The sequence below is a fragment of the Caloenas nicobarica genome, chromosome 18 (genome assembly GCF_036013445.1).
Source record: "Caloenas nicobarica isolate bCalNic1 chromosome 18, bCalNic1.hap1, whole genome shotgun sequence".
Lineage (NCBI taxonomy): Eukaryota > Metazoa > Chordata > Aves > Columbiformes > Columbidae > Caloenas > Caloenas nicobarica.
Genome location: NC_088262.1, coordinates 3,292,693 through 3,314,884, shown reverse-complemented (window position 1 = coordinate 3,314,884; position 22,192 = coordinate 3,292,693). Strand labels below are relative to the sequence as shown.

Here is a 22,192-nt window from a genome sequence, read left to right as displayed (position 1 = left end):
AGGAATCTGATGTTTTTAAATTACACAACTGAATCACTGAATTTGGATTGATTTTGGCATGATTTTCTAGAGATGCTAAATCTTGGCAACTCTCGTTGACTTTTGTCATGTCTGGTACACGTTCAGCAATTTCTAAAAAGCAGATATTTACAGTTTTTAGCTCATCATGATTTTCTGTTGAGTAACATCTATACCGTGTTTCCAACCATTGCGCTGAAACATTTTTCCACTAAAGCTGTAATGAGCGTTATGCACACAGTTAACCCTTACAGGGAGAAGGATGTGCCTTCGTCAGCAAATCCATGTGAACAGAATCATTCTGACCATGGACTAAAGATTTTAGTTCCTTTACAGGTACTGAATATAAATTTTTGAAGCTGTGGTTTATTTTTCCCCTGTGTGCCTTAAAGCAGTAGGAGTACAGCGTATTTATTCTAGGTAATGAAGCTATGGAATTGCAGGAGGTATTAAATAAGAAACTAAAAAAACTGTCTATTAAAATGTGAACATTAAGAACTTGGAAAAATTGCATAATGATGACAAATTTTAAGCTAATATGCTTTCCTATTAAGTAATGAAAAGGAAAACCACTTGGTTTTGAATCTACTACGTAGCTAATACGAACAAGTCGACAACTTTTTATGCTTGCGCTCCATTTACTTTGGGCCATGAACAATCATAATTGTACTTCAGCATTCTAATGCAATGGTGAATTGGAAAATTTACAATAAAAATATTGAAATTGACTGCCAAAAAAAATATTTTAATTTAAAATAGGTTAAGGAATATACTTGAGAATGCCTTTAGTGACATTGTGATATATATCATGCTTATTTTATTTACAATTTGGGCACTCAAGCCTTTAAATACTTAAACTTTTCTTAAAGGAAAAGTGGATCCTAAATCAAATTATAACCATTAATACAAGCGTGGCCTAGATATCCAGGTTCTTTGGCTGCAAGATTCTTGTGTTGTACTCGGCTCTCTAATTCATGTTACATTCCATAATACATTTACTCAGGAAAGGCTGTTCAGCCACTGATCCCCTCTGCTGTCTTCATCAATGATGTGGGGCTCTGAGTTGCTGTATTAATTTAGTCTTAATACATCCTTTCTTTTCTTACAATAACTCATCACTGTAGGAAGAGATTCTTAATATAAGTACATACATAGGTATCCATGTGAATTTCAAATACAGTTATGTTGACAGAGTTTTTATAAACTTAATATCTTGACAGAGATGGGCCTGCCTGGCTTTATTTATAATAATTGTGATGCTTGCATTTACTCTTTATAGTCTCCTTATGCAAAACAAACAAATCAGCCTGATATTTATTCTGTATATCCAATACTTTCTTAATACCTTCAGAATTTACCCTTCTTCCCATTCTATTCTTCATTTTGTCATCTATTTTAGTGCTTCAGTTTTGAAGAGATGAAGGCACAGCTACTGCCTTGTTTTAGAATTTTAATAGAAAGTTTAAATATAAAAAATATTTCTCAAGTTATACAGGCATTTGCCCAGACTTGCAATAAAGTCTGAAAACTAGAATGCTTAAGTTGTATACTGATGTTTGGAGTATCATTAATTTTGATGCGTTGGCACATGACATTAAATGAAAAACGTGCTGCTTAAACAAATCCTTAACCTCTGCAAAAGTAGCTCCTTTTAGACTCATAGACCCTTTACAAAGAAGAGGATTAATCCTTTTCCTGGAGAGGTGATTTCTGTGGAGGTGTATTTAGTAGAAAGGACCATGTGATGTCACTGTTGCTTCAGAAAAAACTGCTGGATGAGTATTAATCAGCTCATACCGTAACTATGGGAGGAAGTTTGCTATATCGTCTTTTTGCCCTGATTAACAGTGTTTTATTCATATTAATACAGTGCCTAGTTGTTTCAGGGATAGTCCACGATCTCATTGTGTTAATTGCTGTGAAAACACTTGATTCTTCTTTGAAGCTGGAAATTTTTTGAGAAGACTTGTGTCCCCCTTTGTTTCAAAGAAAGTTGATGGACTTTTCTGGACCTTGCAGTAAGAAAGGCTGCTGCCTGTCTTATGAAATGCTTTGCAGCTATATATATATCCAAATTAGTTCACATGGACTAAAGTGCCTTTAGTTCTGTGTGAGAGACTTAAAAGAATGTCCTTGTGGCTTTAAAAGTAAAATTTCGATAAGTTTCTTTTTCTAATTGGACACTGAGAAGTTCACGGCCTAATCGTTTCTCCTATTTTATGTAGATTTTTAGAGCAAGGGATCTGCAGGTACGGCGCGCAGTGCACTTCAGCACATTCCCAGGAAGAGCTGACGGAATGGCAAAAACGCTACGCCTCCCGCTTGATCAGATTAAAACAGCAGAAGGAAAACAAACAGTGTTCGGGCAGTTATATGGAAACCTTGATTGAGAAATGGATGAATTCGTTATCTCCTGAGAAAGTGGTAAGGAAAATATACTACTGACCTATGTGTTCGTATTTAAAACTACCAGATGAGACTGGTTTTGGCCCTTACTATCAGAGCTGCAGAACAATAAATGGCGAAGCTTTCACGACTTAGCGGAGAATACTCTTGTTTGTGCATGGCTCCTTTTCTTTGTATGAAGAACAGCCGATCCCCTCAATGTTCAAAAAAGTTTTAATACCGAAGAGTGCAGGGGTATGGACATGATCAAACTTAGCAGCTGTTTGGAATTCCAAAGAACGTTTTTTTGTGGCATTCGACCAGCTCTACTTACCGCTGACCCTAAGGAGCTTTTGGTCCATCTATTGTTTGTTAAAATCTGGAAAGAGTGGACTCTCTGCAAAACGCGTTAATGAGCAGAAAGCCTGATTGTAGTTTCCTGGTGTCTCTAATGGTCTCATTGCCGTCAGTGAGATCTGGGGTCTCCTGGAAATGCAGTCTTTGGGCCTCATTGTGTCAGGTTCTTCTTTCCAGATGAAATCATATTCTACTTTAAACATTTATAATTTTGTTGGTTTTTGAAAATCAAGTCCTGTGGTTAATTGTCCTGAAAGTATTACATTCTTTGATCTAGTAGATTTGCCTCCTTGTCTCTCTGAACTAGCACGTATTTTCATGAATTCTTACGCAGGACTTAGATCGATCCTGCAGTTTCGGAAACCATTGTTTCTGCTTCCTGTTTAAAAAATACTACCTTTTCCTAAATGTTTTAATTTGGATACTGTTTGTAGAAGTTTAATGTTAACTTCTTTTTCTTTTTATCTAGCTTAGTGAATGTGTAGATGGAGTGAGAGTAGAACATAATCCTGAGCTGTCGGTAACTGTCACCACCAAAAAGTCTCATCAGACATGGACATTTGCTCTCACTTGCAAGGTAGGACTACTTATCTTTTGAAAGTGAGTCAATAAGAACTAGAATGCAGCCCATAACCTTTTGCCATTAAGATTTCAGTTGCATAATTCTTCTTAAAATAGAGAGGCTTCCTTGCACCATCCCCTCTCTCTCTTTTCCGAGCAGCTCTGGCGATTATGGATTTCTGGAAAGCAGGCAGGACTTGTACGTGCTCTGTGAAGCTGAGAGTTCTTATAAGCTCTCATTATCTGGTTGCAAGGGAAGATATTCCTGAAATAATTTCAATTTTCAGTCATTTCAACCTTTGCATTTTTTTCTTATAGCCTGCAAGAATGCTGTATCGAGTGGCATTGCTTTATGATGCCCATCGTCCACATTTTAGTATCGTGGCAATATCTGCTGGAGACAGCACCACCCAGGTATCACAAGAAGTTCCAGAAAACTGTCAGGAATGGATAGGAGGAAAGATGGTCCAGAATGGACTAGATCACTATGTATACAAAGTCAGTATAGCCTTTAACACAGAAATCTTTGGAACTTTTCGCCAAACTGTTGTGTTTGATTTTGGATTAGAACCAGTCCTCATGCAACGAGTAATGATTGATGCTGCTTCAACTGAAGGTAATGTATTAACATTTTTCTTTGGAACAGTGGAAATCTTTCATGCTCTCTCTTTTCTTTTCACATTTCTAGGCAGAACAACTTCTGTATTAACAGCTAGTGAACGTCTTTTACTGTATGTTATGTTTGTCATGTATATGAGTATAAATAGTGGACGAAAGCTTCAGATGGTCCAAATAAGGCAGAAAATTGGAGTATGACTGTTACTCTGTGTTGGGGCACGGCTCCTAAATCTTGTCAAAATGCTAGGAATTTCTAGTTTGGTATGTGTCTGAAGGCAGCGCTGGAAGTTGAAGTACGCTTATGTTTTTATAATCGTTCATGTATTGATGAAAATGTTAAACATGTAGAAAAAGGTCAGTAGAGAGATGAAGTGTTTCTGTATAAGAATACACCTGGTAATTCATGAATTAATTAAAACAGACTATATGAGAAGTTTGTGTTTGTTTGTTTTTTCCCTTGCAATATCTGACTAGGATTGTCGAAGGCAAGAGGCAAAGTATAGGCTTGTAACTCAATAAATTGCTGTTGACATGAATTCTGAAAATGAGAAGAAAGCGTAGCTATATTTTTGTGTGTTCCAGTAAAAAACAAACAACTACATGTTGCCGTAAAGCTTGTATTTTGTTTATGAAATTGATCTGTGCCTCTCAGTTCAAACCTGAAATAACTCCATTATCAGAAGTGTGTCAACAAATTGGAAGATGTTTGAAGAAGTGCCAGAGAGAAGGAAGCACTTTGATTTATGGTAAAAGATTACGGGAGCTGAATATAGGTCACTATGTCACTTGGCAGCAAACAAAGGGATGGGATAGAGTGTGGTAATTTTTTATGAAAATTTGAGAGATACAGATACCAAAGAAACAGAATTGTAGCACTGGGATGTAAACAGGAAGAAGAAGAGAAAGAAAAAAGAAGGAAAATAGATGAAACTAAGAAAACAGCCTTTTTCTATTCCTGGCCTTTATCTTCATATAACAGGTTAATATTTGCAACATTAACAAAAAGCCACTGCAGATAGCAAGTACCAAAGGTCACGAGCTGATCTTTCCAGATTACCCAAGTACTTGTAGCCAAGAGCAGGAAGACTGTACAAGTTGGAATGTCTCTTGAATCAGAGAATATTGCACTGCGAGTGAGAAACTGTGCTTAGAAGGAAGGCTGTGGGCTTTTCAGGAACTGTTAAATGATCTCCATGGAACAATGTGGGGAATCACACCTTCCGAAGATGTTCAGTTTGTGGAGAATGGGTGTCCTTTTATTGTGAACCTGTTTAAGATCAAGAAGACCAAGCCATAATTTATTTGCAAAGTCAGAGTTACTGTCAAACCAATCTATGGTCTTGTTGGCTTAAACTACCTACTAACCCAAGTGATGCAAGAACCAGGCAATTCAGGTCCACGTGGAAGCGCTGGATGAACTGAGGTAGCAGTCTCTGGCATGAGTTACTGATATTTCCTTTGCACATATTGCTTGTCTGTGGTCTTTTACTTTTGGTCTACATGGATTGGGATCTCATGGAAGTGCTTTTCAAACAGAAAGCTGCCTGACGTCTCTACATTTGCATGTGATTCAGGGCCTTGTGTAGGGATCTAGGCAGGAAAGAAAGGTCAACATTAAAATATTTTAATGGAGGAGCCTCTGTTATGCATTGAGAAATCTTAATGTGTTATGGAAAAAGAGAACTAAGAGAGGTTTTCTATGCACTGCATGTGCAATCTGTGCCAGGACTGGTTAAGTCAGGCCTCTCTAGTCCTGGGAGTTGTCTTCCCAGCAAACAAGGACTTAATCCCAGCATAATTCCCGAGTTTTTGTGGTCTGAGGTATGGTTAGTACCAGCGAAAGCTTCATTTATGGTGAGATGATTTCCAACACAGAAACCACACAAACACAGACTTTTTCTTGCCATAGAACTGTAGCTTCTAACATGGTTCAGGCTTGAGGTAGATATTTGACTTTGGCTTCTTAGTGAACACGTACTTAAGAGATTAGCGAGCAAAACAAGCTATGTTCCTGTAGTCATAGCCAAGCTGAACTGAGATTTCTTCTGCTGAAATGCTGTTTTTCTTCTATTTAGGATAAAGACAGTCAAGATGATGTTAAGTATTTGACTTGAATTTGAAACTGTCTTTTTCACACATTTTCCAGCGTTGGTGTGATATCCTGGATACCTATCTTAAATCTTCCTCAGAGATAATACATTAAGATATCATAGCTTCCCTATAAATGCCAAATACTTTCAGCTCTGCAATTTAGCTGCGATTCTGTTGGCTGATGCACTGTTGTCATAATGGTTTTGTGGTGTTAATGGATGGATTTTGAGTGGCTGCAGACAGTGCTTGGCCTTCTGTTTCTCATTTAAGCTACGTGGTCCCTGAAATTGGGGTATACGGAAAAATCAATTTCCTTTTAGTTTTCTAACTTTATATCACGTTAGTTTACATTAGGTTTTGCCTGGCAGCTAACTCTACCTCTATAATGCAACTCTGCAGAATACACACCTTACAGTATTGCAGAATTTTCTTAAAGCCCTTCACCATGTTGCAAATTTAACGGTTTCTTAACAGCTAGCTTATCAACTTGTATTTATTACCTTCTAAATTTTATAGTATGTATTTTAAGGTTCTTCTCTACTTTATATTTTTGAAATGAGATGATGTTGCAGTTAGGCTTTGAAAGCATATTGTGATGCCAAGGCCTCGAAAGTTGCTTGCAATTATTAAAAGCGCTTTCCTTGTTCGTCTGTGTTCATTGTATTTGCTATCCATAGAATATTTTATTTTCTGATATTGTTTCAGAGCCTGCTTATTCTCTGTGTACACCTGGAAAATAGGGATGGTAGTTACTGGCAGTGAACTTCCTAAAGCTGTTGTAGGCAGAGGAGACTCACCCACATTTAATTGGTTATCTCTAATGGGGTTATTTTTAGTAGGGTTTGGTTTTTTTTAAAATAAAAACCAGACACATGTGGAACTTGAACTTATTTCCTTTCCTGATTATGTATCTACATCCAGATCTTGAATACCTGATGCACGCACGGCAACAGCTCCTAACCACAGCTAAGCGTTGGGATTCCACTTCTAAGACTATTGTAGAATTTGAGCCTAATGAAACTACTGAATTGGAGAAGAGCCTTCTTACCAGATACCAAATCCCCCTCTCTGCTGACCAGCTATTCACACAATCTGTCCTGGACAAATCATTGACCAAGACCAACTATCAATCACGGCTACATGACCTCCTTTATATAGAGGAAATAGCACAGTATAAGGAAGTCAGCAAGTAAGTGATACCTTTATAAAAAACACTTCTTAGATGTTTCTTGCTGTCCTATTAAAATGAGGATGCGACTTGTTTCATTAAAGCTATATGATTAAGATACTCAATCTTCCTTTTTCTTGGAAATGAAGTTGAATATGAATCTGGAAATAGTAACTTTTGATAAAGGTCACTGGCGCTCAACGAATGTGATTTACTGATAACTCATTTAAACGAAATTGTGTGTATCAGTCTATGCTTACAGTTGGAGGCACAAACCAGCTATTGTACAATGTTTTGTTAACGTCTGAATGATAATTATTTCTGTTTATAGTTTTTTGGCTCTTGATACAAAAAGGTATTAATAATAGGAATCATATGTTTGTTCCTTGGTGAAAGTGGGTTATAGCAAAGTAATATATGAAATCTTTGTATAAAAGGCCTTGAGGGAGTGTAAACCAATTTTTTTTTCTCGAGACAAAGGTTGAATTGTGGGTGGATCAAACTCTGATCTCATGATGGTGTGGCAGCTGATTTTATTATATTTATTCTCTAAATAGGCTGAAAACCAGTTTGTGAATAAAAGGCATACAGTATGCCTTTTTTTTGTTTGTTTCGTTCTGTAGTATCTTTAGGTATTATGTATATTTTACCCAACTGGATTAGCTGCATGAACAGAGTGAGGAAAAAGATATGAGCTTCCCACGTGTAGACTCTCATGGGGCCTTTTTTCTGTAGTTTGATATTTGTGGTTAAAAATTTTGCCTGCACTCATGTGGTACGAAAGGGTTTTAAAGTGTTGCACTACTCGGAATGGAGGGTCAAAAAGGCGTAACTTCTCTTTAACCTGATTTGGTAGCAAATTTAGTTCTATCACCTACCGAAGTTCCAAATCAGAAATGTCTTTTAAGACAGGCCACTCCTGGAGCTACAGAGGTTCAGCTGAATCGCCCCTCTAAAATTTAGGAAGAAAATACTCTGAGTAGTTGTATTTCCGATGCTTTTAAAGCAGTAAAACGGTTCCATTTCATTTTGTATCTCGAATGAGGGGCAGTGTATCTGAACTCATTTTCTTCATATCTCTTATTACTGCTGTGCTCTGCTTTTGAGCTGGAATCTGACAGAGGAATCATGCTTGAACACAGAAATATTCTCTGTCATACATATTTATAATGAGGACGACTCTTCTAAGGCTTTTTAAAACAAAAGTGGGTTTGAGGTAAACATCATTAAATATGATGTAAAAGTAAACAGTCTTTTTACTGAGTGAATTTTCACGTTGCCAATTGCGCTCTCACGCCTCATAGGGAACCGAAAAGCAGCGCGCCTGTAGAAATGCAAGAAAAATAAGTGTATCCTGTGTGTAATGCTTCCCCTTTGGACAATTCAGTGCAGCGCGAAGTTATTGCTCTTCTTTTTCCGTCTAGTAGATTAATAAAAGTCCGTTTTAAAAATGTTCTTGAAACCTTCTGGTTTGATGGTGTCGATGACAGAAATATTCTTTGGATCTTGTCGCTGACCCACTTTATTGCGCCGAGGCCCAGACTCGCACGCTTTCCCGATCCTCGGTGGCTGAGATCACACGCGTGCTGTTCTCTCGTGAAGTGTCAGGGTTGCGAGCCTGAAATGGGCCCCAAAATACAAATACAAGTGGGTTGTGATACCTCTGGAGTGGTGCCGTGAATGAAAATGTTGTTGAGCTGCTACTCTCTGGTGGCTTTGAGTATGTGCATCGTGAAAGTAGTAGGGTTGTCATGGTCTCTTATGGCAAACTGGAATAAAATGAGTGTCTGCAGTTCAGGTTGGAGTGAATTGTTGGGTTTTAAGAATGTTGATGATTTCTCACTTTCTAGGAAAACAACGTTTCAGATGTTTTGTGCGATCACCTTAGTGGAACTACTGGGAAGTGTTGGGTGGAGGTTACGGCGGCGTTAAAAAGCCTTGAACTCAATTACAAGGGAGTTCCTTCTGGGTAGCGTCAGGGAGCTTTACTTTTAAATCGTATTTATTCTAATCTTTCAAGAGGCATTTATAAAAATTACTCCGTGTAAGTACATCACAAAGCAGTGCAATAAAGGTTAGAATAAAGGAGCCACTGCCGTCTAATTTCCAAATGCAAACATATTCTGTAAGAAAAAGCAAAACAATGTTCTGATCTAGATGCTAGTTTGGTTTGGGGAAGTTTTGCCCTATGTACAATCTGATGGTTTTAAAACTCTGTCTCTCCTGCACATTCAAAAGAAAAACAGCATATAACTGTTAGTGGCTGGAAATTACTGTGTATTTTCTTGTATGAACATGAAATAATGCGTGATGTGACATTCAGCTCCTTCCATGCAGCGCACTGTCTGCTACCAGAGTTACAGATTTGTCTGTGAAAGCTTAAAATACTGGCTTTGATGGAAAATAAGTTTGCCTTTGTCATTACTGTGTCTCCCATTTATCAATTCCTAGGAAGGTGTCAGACCGCACACCCTCTGAGCCCTGCGTGTGTAAATGCAGAGGAAATGTGCTGAATGGACTTGTAAGAAATTGTTATATGGGCCTTTGTTCAGAATGGGATGATTTGCCTTTTGGGAATTTATAGTTTTCAATGGTACTGGATGAATTAATGATTTATGAAGTCGTCTTTTAATTTATGTGATTTTAAATATGAACAGCAGGCTTTTCTGTAGCTCGTTTCGTTAACATTGGGATTAGGCTGGGATTTTGCAGAGCTTAGGAGGAGCCGTGAGGTTTCGTTTGTTCCATTGGCGTCAGCGTGACTGGATAAACCTGCAAAGCAAGGGTGAGGAATGGACGAAAGAAACAACTTTTGATTTTTCAAATCTGATCCTTAGAGGATTTTGCAGTTTAACAGTTTGCCAGAAGGTGTCAGTTTACTCAATAGAAAATTCTTGATAATCTCTCATCTTCAGATTCGCTTCAGCACAGCAGGTCCAGTTTAGTCACTTACAAAGACACGAACTTGCGCCTTGTTTCAGAATGGCAGTAATACTGTTTTCCAGCACGTTTTTATAAATCTGAATTTGTGAATGAGCTGATGCATATTCAGTAGCATAGGGATTCAACCTTATAGAAGTTTTAAGAAAATAAATTAACAATAGCATGTGATTGTATCTTAGTAATAATGCTGAGCTCTTGGTTACCGTGTTAAATGTTTTATATAGTATTTTAACAATATCTGAATGAGATATGAGTTGGTTTAGATGTGGGTTTGAGCGATTGCTTTAACTGGAGCTTGTGCAGTAGCATTTGTGTTACTGATGAACTGAACAAATCATGCTCGGTAAGAAAACATCTCTTGCTTTTCGAGAGTGCAAAATGTGAAATTTGGATCTGACTTCATGCCCATGTTATGTAAAGAAGCAACTACTACCACAAGGGGGCAAACTTGCGGTTTTTGTGCAAGACTCATGATTTACCAGATATGGAAAAAAAAAAAAATTGATTGGTTTGGTACATGTTTAATTGCCAAGCAAGCTAAAATGTTGGTTTTTATTGTTATGGGCTTATGATTATTGATGCTACAGGGCTTAAATAATAAATTACCAGTTTATTAGGTGAAATAAAAAATTACAAGAAGAACAGATCAAATAAACCCAGTATAAGTATGAAAAGTATTATAAGAAAATGAGATTTTTTTTCTGAGCGTTTTTACTTCATTTGTGAAAAAAAAAATGGTTTTTACTTTTTTTTCTGTAATTTGTTGCAAATTCAGGAGAAAGTTGCTGATGAGAAGAGAACTGAATATTGTTAGTGTGACAGACCTTTTCCCACTTCTGTTCTTTTTAAAACAAGGTTGAAGCAATCTGTTTAAAAAACTGCAAGCACTAGGAGGAGATCAGCATGTATTGGTGAGAGGTCAATAAAGTGTGCTAATAAGTCACTTTAATGTGTTATGCATGTGACTTCTAGAAAATGGTCACTATAAAGAATGAATTTGTTACGTCTCTGATTACAGGGGGAACTCGCTGCTAATAGGAATTCTGTGGATAGGTGGTTATATGGCTGAGCCTGTGAGGCTGTTCCCCTATTTCCAATAAAATGATCTCATTTTAATGCCTACATTCTGATTTATTTTTTTGGAGGCATTTTAATCAGTCCCTCTGCATTATAGGTATAATACCATGTACCTGTTAGGATGTAGATTACTGTCTTTGATGTGCAGCGTGGAAAAGGTACATTAAATAAATAGGAATCTCACTCTGTTCTTCACCTGCATGTCTCTCCTTGAATGCCTAGTATAAGCTTACGAGCTATTTAAATAGAATTTTTTACTGCTTTGGGACATGCACAGCAACTCTAATTCACCCTAAACTCATTTTGATCTCAGAAAATGTGGTGTTTGATTCTTTCTCGTGCAGGTTCATTTTTCAAGCTCTTAGACGTCGGTTCTTTTGAATAGATGTTTCATGGGCTATGATCAAAAGCAAATGTCTAAACATTTGACAGCTGCACTCTTAGGAAGGGCCAGTTTGGCCATACGTGTTTACGTTCCAAAGTTATACTTTCAAAATGCAGGGCAGTGAGTCTCCAGTGTGAATGCATGAAATTCCCGAATCCGAGAGCGTTTTCCACACTGACTCGGTGCTTTCCCACTCAGGTTCAACATAAAAGTGCAATTGCAGATTGTAGCAAGCTTCATGCTCACCGGTGTTTCTGGAGGTGCAAAGTACGCCCAAAACGGACAACTTTTCGGCCGCTTTAAGCTCACTGAAACGCTTTCGGAAGACACTTTGGCTGGACGGCTGGTGATGACCAAAGTCAATGCTGTTTATTTATTGCCTGTCACTAAAGAGAAGTCAGCACAGACCCAAGGAACCAAAGAGAAGGTTTATGAAGCAGCTATCGAGGAGAAAACGAAGGATTATATCTTCTTGAGGGTATCCAGGGAATGCTGCGAGGAACTGAATCTTCGGGCAGACTGTGAAATGCAGGTAAGTCTGAGTGGAAGTGGTTTCGGGATGAGAATTGTTTTGTGTTGTGTCTGCTTTGGCTTCCCCCCAAATAATTGCTTGAAGATATGATTATTCATCATCATACACAGAAAGCAGAGCACAGATGAGTATTTCAGATAGGTGAAATCTACCTATGTATGTATGAGTCTTATTATTTGGAAAAGAAATTAATATTTTAGAACTGTCACAGAGTAAAATTACATTTTAATGAATTTCATTTCTGGCAAAATTCTTCAAAGATGATTAGGCATTGCTTGCAGATTTTTGCTCGTATATCTCATGGTTTTCAGAGTGCGATTTGTAAGCTGTCTTGGACATTGTTTTTTACATCGCTGGTTCAAATATTATACAAAGCCCTCTCTCTGTGGACTTGCAAAGGAAAACTTTGTGTTATTTTTATTTTCCTGCAGGTAGGTGTTTGTGAATAGTTCAGGGGCTTGCTTCCACCAGACCTACCCACCATCGCCCCTCTCATTCTAAAACTTTTCTCCAGTTTAATCTCTCTGATGTGGCTTCCATCGTTTTGTCCATCACAGCTGTTCTCACCAGAGACCTCAGGAACCTTTTCTTAATTAACTCAAATGAGGGAGTTTTCTATTCCTGTGTTGTTTCTGGGAAAAAAAGATAGATAGATAGATATATCTGCTGCTCTTGACATAGCCAGCTAGAACTCAGTCTTTGATAACTGACATATTAGATTCTTTATTTTGTATCTTCCCATTCGTTTTGTATCTTCTCATTCTTTTTGTAGTTGTGGATTCCACTATTTGTTCCTAGGCCTGAGGTGAGATTGGTTTTTAATAAGGTCTGCTGAGGCTATGAATGGGCCTTGTGCTGCTTTCTGAGCCTATATCCGACAAAAGGAATATTGTCCTTCAGTGGAAAAGTCTTCAGCTTACAGTCTTTCCTTGATGATGATGAGGGCTGGTAGATGGAAGCATGAAAAAGGTGGATAAATACTTTTATTACACATATCCTGTGTTTCAGAATGCTAATACTTGCCTCCATGGCTTTCACTCCTCTGACACTTATACCCAAGACAGATATTTATGTGTCTCTGAGGCATTTAGTCACAAAATGAGGACTTACCACACTTTTGCTAGAGAAAATTGTGTTGTCAGGAAGGTCATGCTTTTGTTTACTCTGCAGTTAACATGGAATGGGTGAGGATACTTTTTTTTGACATAATGTGTGGTTTGCAAACAAGAGACTGCATTAGGTTTAAATGCCTGTAATAGAAGACAAAGCTCAAGTGAAGTTAAAACTCCTCACCCTTTCCCAGTGTGTGTCTCTGTGGACCTTATGGTTGGTCTTGTTACCAAATAGAAATAGCCTCAAATTATGGGCACTGGAATTGCGTGAAGTGAACGCATTTTCACCAAAGGGTTAATTCTTCCCATTGATTTTGTTTTGGGGGAAACATATGCAAGAATCCTAATGTCTTAATTTAACAGGGATAATTGGTCTAGGAAGATGTACGTTATTCTGGCCTCTTGGTTTGTGTTTGTTTTCTTAAAACAATAATTAAACTTAGTAATTGATTCTATCAGAAACTCCACTGGAATGGAAAATGAGCTGGGGCTTCAGTAACTGGCTTATTTTTCTTTGAGTGTCTTAAAAACTTTCTCTGAGGCCTCAAATCTGTTCTGCGTGAAAAACTGGGCCCTGAAGTTATTTGTAAAATCATTTGGTACTTCATACATGTACCAGTGAACTGGTGCTCAAATCCTTAAAGTGTTACTTGTATTTTAATGAATTCTAATGGTGAGGAAATTTTTTCTGATTAAGTATTGACTGAAAATTTGGAAAGAGATCCTCACATTAGAACGGAGGATATTATAATTTGGATGTATAGCATTTTTATTGAAGATGCTGGAAATTTTGCAGTTGTCTTCAGTGGTGTTAGTATTCCCTATGTGATTCTTAAACATTGACAAAATTGCTTTTTTTTTCTGTAGGTTTCAGATAAATTAGGTGGTTTATTTCCTTTCCTATTTTAATAATTCATCTCAGAAACTTCCTGATCACTCGTTTACCTGTTGTCCTGGCTTAACTCTGATAAATACGCAATTCTGCCGTTATCAAGGGCACCATTCATGAGGATGGGATGGGATGAGCTGGTGCTTTAAACCCCTTTGGCTGCTGCTCTTTTTGGTGACCAAACTAACATGCGACTGTTTTATTTTTGGAGTGATTACTCTGTGTCCTCTTCCCTGAAACTGGCAATGGATTGACTTCCTTTCCCACTGTTTTCTTAGTGTGGAATATATATTAAAGCAGGTTACATGCCTCTCCTTCACAGATGGCCTCGTTCAGTACTCTGGAACAGCAAATATAACTGTTCAATTCAGTCCAAACTGGATTAAAAACAAAGCAAATTCCAAGCTGTTAAAGAAAAGCGGTGAATGCAGGTAGATAATAGGAGGTATTTCATGCCAGGCTCCTTGCTTGGGAGCTATTAAAGCATCGCTCAGATGAGCATCAGAGTTTTTCAGACTTTAAATTCTCATTGTTACATTGGGTGGTCTTTGTTAGCCTTGGATCTGTCTGGGGAAAGGGATTTTTCCTCTCTAGATCAAACTGTGCAGGTGGGACTTTGCCATTTGTGCGCAAGTCTTTTCCAAACGTCTGTGGGATGTTGTTGGGTGGACGAATCATCACTGGGTGCAGGTGGGCAGGACAGGACAGAGCTGGGCGGGCGAGGTGGCTCCGTCACTCGTCATAAGTGCTGAACCCCAGCTTTTGGGGACCAGGGTGTTTACTTGGGCAGTGGATGGGCATAAACTACAAGGTGGAAGAGTGGGAAACAAAATTTCTTAGAAGTTCATGTGTCCTGTTTAAAAAAAATTTAGGGTGGAATCATTTCAGTTGGAAGAGACCCTCAGGATCATCGAGTCCAACCATAACCCAACTCTAGCACTACCCCGTGTCCCTGAGAACCTCGTCTAAACGCCTTTTCAACCCCTCCAGGGATGGTGACTCCACCACTGCCCTGGGCAGCCTGTTCCAATGCCCGACAGCCCTTTCCGTGAAGAATTTTTTCCTAATATCCAATGTGAACCTCCCCTGGTGCAACTTGAGGCCATTTCCTCTCATCCTATCACTTGCTACTTGGGAGAAGAGACCAACCCCCTCCATGCTCCAACCTTGCAGGTAGTTGTAGAGAGTGAGGAGGTCTCCCCTCAGCCTCCTGTTCTAGCAAGGAGAAAAAGGCAAAGGTCTCCTTTTCCGAGCGGTTACAGTCCTGTAGTGAACTCCATACCTAACGCTGTTCAGATTTGCCACTGCCCTTTTCTTCAGAGTTACGGTTCTACACCCTGCTGTAAAATTGTGATAGTCAAGATGAATATTTAATGTCTTCATATCTGCCGGAGACTGCAAGTTCATGGCCGCATTCCGCACTCATACAAGCAAACATCGTTTATTTAAGGCAAAGCGAGTGCTGATTTTACGTACTACATAATAATATGAAGAGTGTAATTTAACTATACTAGAAAAAAAGAAAATGCTGAGAGCTATGTTTTGCAAATCCTTTCGAAGGAGATAATCTTCATGTAGTAAACGTGATTGGTGCACAAAAGGGTTTTTACGGGTGTGATACTGATGGTAGGAGGCGACTTTGTGGGCAGATAAAGGAATGTCAGCTCCAACAAGTAGTTAAATCTAGAAAACTAAATTATTCCTCCATAGGAGGAATTCTCTGCAGGAGAAGGTTCATAACGGAAGTTTATATGGCTTTGAATGAGGTTTTTATGCTGTTTTATATTAGTGCAAATGTGTCGAATTTTCTACAGGCTTCTGTGCGAGACGTTGACATGTAATTTCTTTGGTGCAATACTCTGGTCAGGTTCATTTGGTTTTGGAGATACTAATTGCAAACTTAAATATGTGTAAATGATAATCTGAGTGAACTGTTTTAATGAATTGTTTCCCCATGAATTGCTTTTATCCTGTGTTCAAATTCAGAATGTATTTTTCTCCTTGCTCTTTTAGTATATGTATGTATGAACTAATTTCACTATGCATTGTTCAGTTCTGAATTTAATCAGGGATGTTAACAAACATGCTCTTCTCGTTGTTTCTGGCTTTGTACCAGAATTTTGTTGGCATTATCTTTTATTTATTAGCATTAAAATGCAAGTAATTGAGAGAACAAAAAAATGTATGTATTGATAAGCAACTAACTGTTAGAAATTAACTTCTGGAGGGTCCTAATAATTAAACATAAATGACAAGTTATATTATTCCAGAATATTTGACTAGAAGTAAATAATGTTTGGGGTTTACCTCTGCCGCTCACGCATTTGATTTGTGTTGTCTGTTGATCCGTAAAAATTTCTGGCCTGACACTTTTTCGTAGTTGTTCTTAGGATAAGGAATGGAAGCTTATGTTTGTAAAAACAATGTTTTAGGGCAATAATGTTTTCCAGGAGTATTTTTTTGTATTTAAAAATAATTCCAAGAGTGTATTCTCTTTACTTTTCTTCTGAAAGTACAGTGGAATCTAATCTTGAAAGTCAAACAATGAAATTGAATTAGAGAAGATGCTGTATTTATCTTTCCTTCAAAATAAAAAAAGGTGCAAGTTAATTTTATTGCAAATCATTTGATTGAATGACATTTGCTGTTTTCTTCTGAGAGTCGGTTGTTTGCAGGAAGATAAAAATGTATCATTTACAGCAAAGTCTAATGAATGTTTTCTAAATTAATCTTTTTTTTGTTTGTTTCACCTCTTCATTTATTCATTCATTTTGTCCTGCAGGTTGAACTCCAGTTCCAGTTAAATCGCTTGCCCCTCTGTGAAATGCATTATGCCTTGGACAGGATCAAGGACAACAGTATTTTGTTTCCCGATGTCAGCATGACTCCCACCATCCCCTGGAGTCCCAACAGGTACCGCCATACAAACACTTTAGTATCCAAGATTGTCTGGTGATGCTGCACCGAATTTCTCATAACAGACGGCTCAAATCTGCCCTAGAACAAGCAACGTGCCCTGCTCTTCGTTAACGATGTTCCAAATAAAACAAGAGGAGTGATCCTCCGAGGAGCAGAACCTGTTGATGGGTTTTCCCTGCAGTTGAGCTGTGTTTTTATAGGCATTGCAGTTGGGTTGTAGCTGTAGAAAACAAATCTAATATTGTTATTTGCCATTCTGCTCTTCTTCACTGAAGTTATGCATCATATTTTATAGGAATGGAAATACCAGTTGCTGGGCAGGATTCAAGCGTGCAGACTCCTATGTGCAAGGAGCAATCCAGTAGGACTTTTGGAGTTTGATACAATGAGGTCAAATTTGAACAAATCGCTGAAGGGAATGAGTAGGAAAAGTGTGGGAATGAGTCATGGAAGGACCCGCATTGCACTTGCAAGCAGTCCTGAGATTCTTTGTATACATGTCTTACAGTTTCCTTTATGAAATTATAAACCCCCGTGTAATATAAATACTGTGAAGGAAACTTAAGGCTGATGCAGTGAAAATAGTTTGTCTCAAAGAGGAAAGAGAAATGTGAGGCTGTGTTGCTTGGGGAATATGGGCAGTATTCTTGCTGCATAGGGAGGGAGAAAAGAGGCGTCAGGTTTCTGTTCTTAGAAACCAGGAAAATGAGTGGAATGTGGAACCGATAGCCTGGACAGCATGTGAGGAGCCGTGTGGCGTCTCCAAGGTGAGAATTACGAGTGTGATTGTGATGCAGGACAAATCAGAAGATAGCTCGAGGATTAAAAGGAAAGGGATCTGGCCAGAAACCTGAGACGGCGAGATAATTCAAGACAAAAATTACTGGAAAATTTTTAGTTTGTCTTTGGAAGTGCAGGAAAAACAGAGAGGATAAAAGGGTGGGAGCAGCGTTCTGGAGAGGGTGTTTGTGCATCAAAGCTGTGACAGAACGGGCAGAAAGAAGGGAAGAGATTTTGCATAGAATTGTACTACAGAGCTAATGGAGGGCAATGGCGATTGTTCACTGGCTTAATTTTGAGTGAATCTCACAAGGAAATAGTGTTTAAGAATAGTTTGGAAGTAAGTAGTGATTTCAATAAGAAGAAGGTAAGTCAAGTAAGCTAGAACTTTATCTGCTCTGTTTTATGTCAGGAAATTTATATTTAGAGAAATTTACATATTGGTTATAGTTGATATTTATTTGTATAATGTTCTATATTTCTTATATACATAAACTGAATGACAGCCATTATATATATAATTTAAGTCAGTGTAATAAACACGGGGTTTTTTTCCATCTGGTGGCTTGGTTTGCCCTACCTTGAGAATCAGTACTTCTGACAGACTCAAAACTGTCTTTTCTGTCTCAAAACTGTTTTTCTTCTATTTTTGCTTTACATCCCTATTAATTCCAGTATTTCTTAAGAGTCTCCTGCCAGGTTGCTGTTCATAGCTGTCTTAAAAGTTAGGAATTCAGTGAATTCCCTCCTGGTTTTACGCCCTGTTGCTCATACTACTGAATAGAAACTTTCCCGGTCTGTAAGAAGCAAAGTGCTTGTACCAAAGGAGATCACGTTACTAAAGTATGGCCATATGTGCAGCAGTGACAGGTGGTTTTTACTACGCGTGTCTACTTTTAAATCTGTCAGTGGGAATATTAAAAACTGTGTCTCCAAATCTTTAACCTCTTATGTTCATCGGAATTTTCTGAAAGCATCTTCCTCTTAATGCTGGTATCACTAGCTGGTTCCAGCAAAAATCCTTTTTTAGACTGCTTTCCCTTTAGAGGTATGTGCCTTAATGATCTCAAAAAAAAAAAAGTTTGTAGTTAATTGGTAGCCATTAATTTTTAAATTATTCTTTAATTTCATTGTAGGTAACTTTTACCGAGCCCTGGGGCTGTATAGCAGTTGACTTTTCAAGTTGACAATGTAAATACTGCAGGGAAGCAACATAACTAGTGTTACATTTTGCATAGTAATAGTAGAAAATCATTCTATGTCTACTTGCTTTTGTTATCAGGGGATGGTGCAGGATATACTCTTTCCTAAAATGTGTACTGTGTGGGTTAATTATTGTTAGGTGAGATAAAGTAAGTTGAGAAGGAGTTAGATTCCTTTTGAAACGAACCACCACCACCAAAACCAAAACACAACTGATTTATTGCAAATGTTATCAGTTTTTTCTGATTAAAGCATGTGATCACTTCTCTAGATTTGTTGATCTGTTCGTGTGCCTCAGAAGGGCGCAAACAATACAGTAGCATAAAGGCCTTTTAATTTCTCTGACGCTTTTGAAATCTTCTCTTGTTTCGTTTCTGACGGACAGTGGCTTGTCACAGCTCGTGGTTTTAAACTCCATTGCCTCCTTTTGTGCAGACAATGGGATGAGCAGTTGGACCCTCGGCTGAACGCGAAGCAGAAAGAGGCTGTTCTGGCGATCACCACCCCGCTCTCCATACAACTGCCCCCCGTTCTTATCATCGGTCCCTATGGGACAGGAAAAACCTTCACTCTGGCTCAGGCAGTCAAGCACATACTCCAACAGCAGAATACCAGGTGAGATGGGGCATTAAACATAGAGCGGTACTCGATTAGCAGAGATGATGTCATTTTTTTACTTGAATTTAAGTGAAAGATAGAAATATGGAATTTGCGTCCAGCTCAAAACCGAACAAAACCCAAGCCATCCGTCATTCTTGGGCATGATAAAGTAACTTTATAGTCTTAGCCTGTATTTTCCGTTTAGAGCAAAACTAATTAAAATTGACAATATGTAAAATGACTGTGATTTGCTCAACATGGGAAGTTGTGCAGTATGCTAGATAATAAAAGCTGTTCCTTACTTAAAATCAAGTCTAGATTAATAATCAGAAAATAACGATTGAAAAGCTGTTTGAACTTTAAATCTTTTAATAACGGAAGGATTTGAGTTTAAAGAGCAGAATCATGCTAACTATGGTAGGTTGGTGACTAGATTCATTAAGACAAATGTGCAGGAAGATGGCCACTGTTTCCTTTTTTTTGTATTCTACTGCTTTGAATTGTTTTCTGTTTCTTCATTGCTTTTTTATTTGCACCATTTATTCCAGCAGGATTCTCATTTGCACCCATTCTAATAGTGCTGCTGATCTCTACATAAAGGATTATTTACATCCATATGTAGAAGCAGGCAATCCCCAGGCAAGACCTCTCAGGTATTTTTTTAAGGCTTATTATGTATCTATAAAATACTATTCTTAAGAAAAGGTGTCTATAAAAGAGGTTAAAGAACTTTTAAAACATAAAAGCATATTGGCCTTACCAGCAGTGCTTTTAAAAACACAGACTAAAAGGAACGTGAAATATTGTCAACATAATTTGGGTCATTTATTAAATAAAAATAAAGACATCCTTTTTTAAGCTTTTATTATTCTATTGATGAATGTGTCTTTCCTAATGAGCAAACTTTTGATATGCTCCTCTAAAAGCTACTATGATAAAATAAAATGAACTTTAATTGTATTTTAATTCCAGAAAACTTTGACTCACACTTACAATGATATTTTGGAAACTGGGGCTCCCCACCCCACTTTTTGAAGAGACATTTTGATGTCATAGGAGCTACATATGTAGAGACCCATGTGAAAGTAGTTTGGCCTCTTCTGATAAGTTAGTTTGAAGTCGTTGTATATGTGGTTAAATGTACTTACTGCGGGTATTTTGGGGAAATCGGTTAAGGGAAAAAAGGAAGAAGAGGTGGAAACTTTAGAAGCGAGGAGGGTGAACTTACACAGAAATAGCGAAGGAGGATTGATTTATGGGCAGAAACCTGCTCCTGGGAATATTTTGTGCAGTAATGACAATATACACTGTATACTGCTAGCTTGGTGTATACTTTTAAAATTATGGGCATCATTTTCTGAATGCCAGTGTGAGAGTTTATTATATTACTAAGAAAATGGCTCTGTGTTTACTTGCTAGCTATTAAAAGCCACCCTGGACTTATATTTTATGCAATGTCAGTAAAGCCAGTGAAGTTATGGGAAAGGGCTAGATTTACAACAGGTGTAAATTCTCCGAGGTTTGCTGGCTTTGGGTGCCATGGGACCTTTTACAGACACCGAGGATCCGGCCAAGGGCAAGAAGGCAGCTTGTTTTTTGAAAAGTTACCTTCGATCTGGTTGTGTTCTAACACAGATTGTCTTAAGATGATTTGTAAAGCACTTTGTGATGAAATCATTATGGTGCATTAATTTTGTAGTGGGGAAAAAAAAGTGTGTAATGGACACTTTGGGGAATATTGAAGTGGGATTTAACAAAGCGTGGAGTTAAATACAATTTTATTGTGGTTGCAAGGCTTTTGCTACCCTCTTTTATGTGCTGTCATCCACGGGGTAGTCCAGTTTCAGAAATAGTTGTGAAAAACACACATTAAAAAAGACATATTTGCCAAGAAAATTATAGCACATAATTTAAAAGTCACTGAATGTTTGAATTTGAGTATAATTGTCATAGTATTTGTTCTGAAGCCTTCAGAAAGTGCTGTTGTAGATAGTATGATACTGCGCAAATAGTCATGATACCTCTATAAAAAGTTAAAGTTTTAGAAAGTGGAGACAACTCTGGAAATGTGAACATATGGTTATGGACCACAAGTATGTATGTTTTTGAATCAAATTATTAGATATAACTGAGAAGCATATGTTGTATGACAGCATAAAATGAATTATGGATCTCTTACCTTACTTACTGTCTGTTGTCAAGATATATTTCCAAATTAAAATTGTCCCTGTTAGTTTAAACAGGGTGCTCTGAGCCTCTTGCAATATTTTGAAGGAAAAACAAGTGGAGCAGACGCAGTTAATTGTCAAAGCTGGATGTGCTACTTGTGGAGTTTGATGTGTTTCTAAATGGTCGAACAATTTGCTTTAGATTGTTTTTCCTTAGTTACTCTACAAGTGATGAGTTGGCTGAACAGTATCCTTGCTAAAGCGTTACCATAGCTTAGTGAGGAGCACCATCGTATTTATGTTGTTTTTAGAGAAGGAAAGCTTAATTATTAACATTGACTGAGTACTGAGAACTGTCCCAATATTTCTGTAAATTTCAGTGGGTA

At 37.9% G+C, this 22,192-nt stretch overlaps 1 protein-coding gene across 4 annotated transcripts in view; it reads left to right on the top strand.

The window, feature by feature from the left end:
* Positions 1 to 22,192, top strand: part of HELZ (helicase with zinc finger) — a 77,592-nt gene that overhangs the window by 25,086 nt on the left and 30,314 nt on the right. For 2 of the 4 annotated variants that reach the window (XM_065647710.1, XM_065647706.1), the window contains 8 exons: positions 2,244 to 2,442; positions 3,230 to 3,337; positions 3,640 to 3,937; positions 6,952 to 7,219; positions 11,802 to 12,135; positions 16,919 to 17,049; positions 19,474 to 19,653; positions 20,187 to 20,291. In XM_065647710.1, the coding sequence (XP_065503782.1) occupies positions 2,244 to 2,442; positions 3,230 to 3,337; positions 3,640 to 3,937; positions 6,952 to 7,219; positions 11,802 to 12,135; positions 16,919 to 17,049; positions 19,474 to 19,653; positions 20,187 to 20,291 (1,623 nt within the window). The remainder of the gene's footprint in view (positions 1 to 2,243; positions 2,443 to 3,229; positions 3,338 to 3,639; positions 3,938 to 6,951; positions 7,220 to 11,801; positions 12,136 to 16,918; positions 17,050 to 19,473; positions 19,654 to 20,186; positions 20,292 to 22,192) is intronic. The other 2 variants (XM_065647707.1, XM_065647708.1) reach the window with 2 other exon arrangements.